We start from the raw sequence: 7500 nt of genomic DNA, 5'->3' as shown, positions 1-7500 counted from the left end.
TCATTTAGTTTATTTATTCATTTAGTTATTAAATATTTATTTTGTTTAATTCTTTTTTTTTTTTTCATTTTGCAGATATCAGGTGTGGGGCAGATGCATGATCATGCAGCAGTATATTGAAGACGTGTGTGTGTGTGTGTGTGTGTGTTGTTGATTGACAGGTGATGTTCTGTACGAGCTCCTGCAGCACATTCTGAAGCAGAGAAAGCCTCACTCGCTCTCATCGCTGTTCTTTCCCATCGGCTCCTTCCACTCGCTGAACGACGCACCGCTGCAGACGCACAAACTCGAAGGTGAGCTGCTCTTCTTCTGCTTCCAGGAGCGATTGTTTAGGCTGAAAACACTGCTGTTTAACACGATCCCAGAGGAAGTGCCTGTCTGGAATGCTGACCGAGAAACCGGTCTGACGAGGAAGCGCTGCTGTAGTTAATCAGCCGTTTGACGAGTAAAAGAGACCAACAACAGGAATATATGAGAAGTCTTCCTGAAAGAAGATCGCATGCGTCACATGATGCATGTAAACACATGTTCACCCTCAGCAGAGTCATGTCAGAACATCACAGAAGATCTCCAGAATCTGAAGGAAGGTCTCTGGGATCCTCTTGTGGTGCAGATGTGAACAGCAGGCACTTCTGCAAAAACCAGATCACACAAAGATGTTTTATACATTAAAAGTGCCATTTATAATGTTACAAAACATTTCTATTAAAAAAAAACGCTGTTCTTTTGAACTCTCAATTCATCTGTGAATTTTTCTTGACATTCTCAACAAAAATATTAATTAAAACACGAAGCACTTAAAATAATTTATTAAAAATAATAAATAATATTTACAATTTAATTTGCAGTAATTTACTTAAAATATTTTAATATTGTTTTGTTTTTTAAATAAGGTTTTAAAAACAATATTTAATACACTCATTGAAAAGTTTTTTTTTTATTTTATTTTTTTTTTTAAGAAATTTAATACTTTTATTCATCAAGGGTGCATTAAATTAATCAAAAGTGCCAGTAAAGAATTGATCGTTTAATTTGCACAAACATGGATGCATTGAGGTAGATCGGGGGCCAGAATCTGTGAACGGTTTGATCTGAGAAAGGGGTTATTATTTTGGGGATTTAAAAAAAGCACTGGGTGCATTTGATCATTTTGAGGTAGATGTCAACACACATTTCAGTTCAAACACCATGTAAAACTGAATTTTGCATCTGGTGACCCCCCTTTAAAGGATAAGTTCGCTTTCCCGATGCTTTACTCACCCCCGTGTCATCCAAGATGTTCATGTCTTTCTTTCTTCAATCGCAAACAAATTTAGTTGTTTTGAGGAAAACAGTCCAGGATTTTTCTCCATATAGTGGACTTCAATGGTGGCCAACAACTTGAACGTCCAAAATACAGTTTCAATGCAGCTTCAAAGAGCTCTACACGATCCCAGCCGAGGAATAAGGGTCTTATATAGTGAAACGATCACTCATTTACTAAAAATCTCGTTCAGGGGGGTAAAATACGCATGTTTGGTGGGGTTCCCCTGGTAAAATGGGCATTTCAAGGGCTCAATGTCATGTTTTTGGTATCGTTTCAACAGTGTAAAATAAGGCCAATTCAACATTGTCCATTAGTGACCTCTCCTGGACTGGTTTATACAATCCTTTACAACAGAGAACAGAGAAAGCTAGTGCACTGATCTCAAAGTGTGGTGCGCAGAGGAATCACTGAATTAAATATAAATTCATGTTAAAACACACTTAAAAAGTTTGCAAGGTGATGCCTGTTTATTTTTTGATCAAGTACTGTACATTTTTGACTTTACATTTAGGTACAGTAGTTTTTTTTAAACTTTAAGTACAGTACAGTTTTTATTGAACTTTTAGGTACAGTAGGCTACATGTTTAATGTAATAATTTCAGTTTTTTATGCACCTGTATGTAAGCACAGTGCAGTGTTAATGTTCAAACTGTATTTACAATGTTTAAAAAGTGGCCGACAATAATAAATATTCGTATTAGGAATAAAACTGCCTCGTTTTTGAACCGTGCAGAGCTGTAGCTGAATAATTCGGCCTACGCTGCTGTATTTTAATGTTGCTCATTATGGTGGTACTTGGAGAGCCAAATATTTTCTGAGGTGGTACCTGGTGTAAAAACAGTTTGAGAACCACTGAGCTAGTGTTAGAGGTCTTTTTATATATTTATATACTTTCATATTTTTGTATCATCTGTTCATGTTAATCTGATGTTGGCTCTCTCTCTCTGTGTGTCAGAAACGGTACGCCGGCCGCCGCGCGCCGCAGACACTCATTCCCTGCATCCGCCGACCATCGAGCTGCGCCATCGCTCACGCTCGCCCCATCATCTACCCACGCCGCTGCGCTCGGCCGAGGACCTCCAGCAGGCGTCCGCACAGCTGCCCGACAGCAATCACCACCCGCCGGACGACGTGTATCAATCTGCGGCTAACGGCCACTGTGTGCTTCAGGAGGAGCCGCCGCGCGTCATCCAGCTCATGCCCAGCACCATCATGCACCCGCTGCTGAGCCCCGACTTCAGGCACGGACACGGCACGCCTCAGGAGAACGGCCGCGAGGTCAAAGTTCAAGCGCACTTCGCCCATCAGACGCCTCTCCAGCTCCCCCTGCAGGACGAGCGTCAGTACCGCAATCACATCATCATGCCTGTCTCTCCGCCAGAGGAGCAGGCCACGCCCATCGGCCGCATCGCAGGTGAGACCCCGCCCCCCTCTGCTGATTGGTCAATGCTGGCTGATACATAGAGACAGATACATAGATGCAAACTCCTCACCTTTCAGTGGCTATGTTTCCATGGTCATCAGTAATCTAATTATTTACCTTATTCTGAATAAGACTATTATAATTAAGGTGTTTACATTTAGAATATTCCTTTCATGTTCCTTATGTAAGCGAGGATAGCAAAATAAATTAAACTGTGACATATTATACCCAATAAATCTTCATAAAGTGGACTACCAGTAAAATTTGGGATCAAAAATGATTCAGACACTTTGACCTGATCATGTTTTGCTGAAGTGTTTTTCTTTAATTGCTAATGTGATGTTTCTCCTCCACAGACTGAACTAAATGAAGCATTGCTTGGTGATTGGTTGAGCTAAATTGGTTTTATCTGTCTGTGTTCTTAAATTTAACATCTGACAGCTATTCAACCTTTCTATCAAAGTTATCTGACATTATCAAGATCAATTTGTTCTGACACAGTTTAAAGGGGACCTATTATGTCCTATTATTAAGTCTCTGATGTCCCCAGAGCATATATGTGAAGTTTTAGCTCAAAATACCTTACAGATCATTTTTATAGCTTGTTTAAAATTGCCACTTTTATGGAATTCGACAAAAAGCGCTGTTTTTGTTTCTTTCCCTTTAAATGCAAATGAGCTGTTGCTCCCGGAGAAGAGGGCGGAGCTTCAAGATCTCAAGCTCTGGCAATACCAGGCTAGCCTTTGCAAATAAACACTCCACTATTAGTTTATAAGGTTTAACAACAGTACAGTTTAACATTTTACTGATTTACTGAGGTTGCGTCTTTCTTCATTTACAAAAATTATGATAATTTGGTGGATAATTTAAAATGAATCACCTATAGGGTAAACGTACCTATTAAGCTACACTTCCATTTTTGAGATCAGATTATAAAAAGATTATAAAAAGAAAAAATTATTATCCTACTTGATGTGTTTGTTACTATATACCTCCCATAATTTGAAGTCAATCAGATCATTGCACGCTGAGATATGGGTCTCCATGTGTTCACTCTTGGATGTGGGAAATAATTACATTAGATCTGTTTCAGCAACACAGCACAGATGCTCCAGAACACAGTTAGCTGACTAGCTGTATAAGATTGTGTGCTACGCTAATATATTACTGCACAGACATGTACTTTTATATCCATAATATTATAAATCAACAGTTTATTGCTGGTCTGTGGTTTTACAGTGCTCTAATTTTGAAAGATTTCATATTATTTTAAGGTGAACTTAAAGGACACTACTATGAAAATCACAGCTTCAGTGAGACATCAATAAGAAAAAGTATCATTTTATAGATATTGTTAATAATAGTTGTTCATATTAAAATATTTATGAACGTACTAAATGACCAAGACTATTTATTTAGCACAAATCCTGTCATTTTAATAAATATTACATGAAATATATTAAAAATTGTTGCTGCTCCCATTAAGCTCAGTGTTCTCTCTTTAAGCTCTTCCACACTGAACATCTATATAAATACTTCATAAACAGACTTCAAATATTAACTGATGGCTGTCACTTTAATGACACTTTAGAGACACTTTAGAGATACTAAATATAATAAATCACTATCAGTCCTTCCTAATATAGTGCACTTAACTTCCATTCACTATATAGGGATTAGTGAACGAGTGAGTGATTCTGGACACAGTTTGTGATTGTGATTGTGTTGTGTGTCAGACTGCAGGCTCCTGTGGGATTACGTCTATCAGCTGCTGTCGGACAGTCGCTATGAAAACTACATCCGCTGGGAGGACCGCGATACCAAAGTCTTCCGCATCATGGACCCCAACGGCCTGGCCCGTCTGTGGGGAAACCATAAGGTACCAGACGCCCAGAAAACCTGCCCAATAATAACAATATAAATTAAATTAAATATCAAAATGAAAATAAAATCATTGGAGTAAATTAAATAAATTAAAATAGTTTAATTACAAATTTAAATATATAGTATTTACTATTAAAGATAACAGTATATTAACTATTGCATTAAATTTAAAAAATAAAAACATAACATCAAAATGAATTCAAATAAAATATTTAAAACTAAAACAGTTTATTACTAATTAAAATTAAATAATAATAATAAATTAAATTAAACATAAAAAATTAAATAAATCAATAGCATTAATGAAAATAAGTCAAATCAATTTAAAAAAGTTTAATTACAAATTTAAATGAATTATCAAATAATAAAAAATAATATATTGAATATAAATACGTACATAAATATAAAACATTAAATATAAACTAAATCAAATAAAATCAGGATGAATTTGAATAAAATAAAAATTAAAAAACAATTGTGGAAAAGTCATGGAAATTACTATAGTGAATAAATTATTTTATATTTTTTTTTATTTAATTATTTATAATTATTTTTTTTAATGTTTTATTTTATTTCAGTTAATATTTATTAGTTTTTATTTGTTTTCATAGTTTTATTTAAGGATAATAACCCTGCTCTATACTAAGCTGCAATGTTTTCTGAGCTGAAATGAGTGTCTGTGAGCCGGGATCTGTTGACATTAATGTTGTGATGTGTTGCTCACACAGAACAGGACCAACATGACGTATGAGAAGATGTCACGGGCGCTGAGACACTACTACAAACTCAACATCATCAGGAAGGAGCCGGGACAGAGACTGCTGTTCAGGTCAGTCAGGACTCAGGAGTGTGTGAGTGTGTGAGCGAGTGTGTGTGAGCGAGTGTGTGTGTGAGCGAGTGTGTGTGTGTGTGAGCGAGTGTGTGTGTGAGCGAGTGTGTGTGTGAGCGAGTGTGTGTGAGCGAGTGTGTGTGAGCGAGTGTGTGTGAGCGAGTGTGTGTGAGCGAGTGTGTGTGAGCGAGTGTGTTTGAGCGTGTGTGTGTGAGCGAGTGTGTTTGAGCGTGTGTGTGTGAGCGAGTGTGAGTGTGTGTGTGAGTGTGAGTGAGTGTGAGTGTGTGTGTTTGTGTGTGTGTTTGAGTGTGTGAGTGTGTGTGAGTGAGTGTGAGTGTGTGCACCTGGTATTCATCACGTCCTGGGGACCAAATGTCCCCACAAGGATAGTAATACCAGTAAATCTTAATCTTGTGGGGACATTTTTTGGTCCCCATGAGGAAACAAGCTTATAAATCATACAGCATAAAGTTTTTTGAAAATCTAAAAATGCAGCATGTTTCCTGTGAGGGCTAAGTTTAGGTGTAGGGTTGGTGTAGGGCAATAGCACATACAGATTGTACAGTATAAAAACCATTACGCCTATGGGATGTCCCCATAAAACATGGAAACCCAACATGTGTGTGTGTGTGTGTGTGTGTGTGTGTGTGAGAACAAATGTTCCCACAAGGATAGTAAAACCTGAAGTTTTTGACATTGTAAAAAGTTATTAAAATAAGCAAAGTGATGTTTATCTGAAAGTGTAACAATGCAAACAGAAAATATAGTTTGGTCAGTATAAAAGTAATAGAAGTCTATGGAAAGTACCCACAATTCACAGAAACAAACACGTGTGTGTGTGTGTGTGTGTGTGTGCGCCGCAGGTTCATGAAGACCCCAGATGAGATCATGAGTGGGCAGACGGATCGTATGGAGCACCTGGAGTCGGACACAGATGATCAGATCTATGTGAAGGAGGAGTGCTGAGCCGAGCCGCTCCACAGCATGAACTTCTAAAGCCACCGATGCCTCGGTCGGTCCGCCTGACCTTTGACCTCTGTGTGACCTCCAGATCACGGAGGATCTGCACTGCGCTGCTCTCAATCTGTCAAAGCCCATCCTACTCGCTGTTTTTTAGTCTTATACTTCAGCAAACTTCACGGTGACAATCATTTTAATGACAAACGATGCTCTTTTTTCAAATCAGATCTAGAAATTGTTGGTGCAGCTTTTTTTCTCTTTGGTAAGTATATTGTACGAAGACCTGTTGTGATTTATATAAACATGGGATTACTAGAATGCTGGTGAAAATGTGATTCAATTCAACAATAAATTTTACTAAGTGACAAAGGTATGTTTACAGAATTTGTTTTATGTCCATTTATTTGTATACTATATATATATATATATATATATATATATATATATATATATAATTAATTTGCAAAAACAGATAACTCTGTTTTTAACAGTTTTCAGAAATCATGTTTTTTAATTGTGCATTCCAATTAATCTCAATCAAACTGCAGTTGGCTTATTTTGATTAAGTAAAAATAACAAAAAAAATACAGCTAACGAACACAAAACAATAAAAACATGATAACATAAAAAAACATGATTTTTGCAAATAAACTCATGCATTAGTAATATTTAATTCTGATTATTTATTTGTGTGCTAAGCTCATTTCAGTCATTGAAGTGAACCACACAAGTTATGCCACTTTAAATGTGTTTCAAAGTGAATCATTTTTCTTAGGAAGCACATTTGATCTGTTCCTCCAAACATCAAGATGTGAAGAGAGCTAACAATGTTTCAATACAAAATTCATTTCATTTTTCAAATTGAGGATTTTTAGGATTGTTTTGGTTTAAATTTATTTCAAATGTTTTATTTGACAGATTTATTAGTTATTTAACGTTATTTATTTGATTGATGTATTTATTATTAATTGCACAGTATTACCAAAGAAAGCTCTAAACATGCAAACATGACATTGAGAAGTTATTGAGTCACTGTAATCTAAACAAAGCCTGATTCTTGTAGTGACAGCAAGCATGCAGGATCAGACGCGACCGCAC

The 7500-nt window shown here is 36.7% G+C and overlaps 1 protein-coding gene across 3 annotated transcripts in view; it reads left to right on the top strand.

The window, feature by feature from the left end:
* Positions 1–6772, top strand: part of LOC306861083 (transcription factor ETV6-like) — a 24023-nt gene extending 17251 nt beyond the window's left edge. For all 3 annotated transcript variants that reach the window (XM_079403158.1, XM_079403159.1, XM_079403160.1), the window contains exons 4-8: positions 162–293; positions 2262–2720; positions 4466–4608; positions 5342–5442; positions 6306–6772. In XM_079403158.1, the coding sequence (XP_079259284.1) occupies positions 162–293; positions 2262–2720; positions 4466–4608; positions 5342–5442; positions 6306–6408 (938 nt within the window). In that variant the 3' untranslated portion in view covers positions 6409–6772. The remainder of the gene's footprint in view (positions 1–161; positions 294–2261; positions 2721–4465; positions 4609–5341; positions 5443–6305) is intronic.
* Positions 6773–7500: the final 728 nt, after the last annotated feature.

This window comes from Barbus barbus (genome assembly GCF_936440315.1).
Source record: "Barbus barbus genome assembly, chromosome: 42".
Taxonomy (NCBI): Eukaryota; Metazoa; Chordata; class Actinopteri; order Cypriniformes; family Cyprinidae; genus Barbus; species Barbus barbus.
Note: the sequence above shows the minus strand (reverse complement) of the source record. Positions and strands in the feature narration are given on the sequence as shown.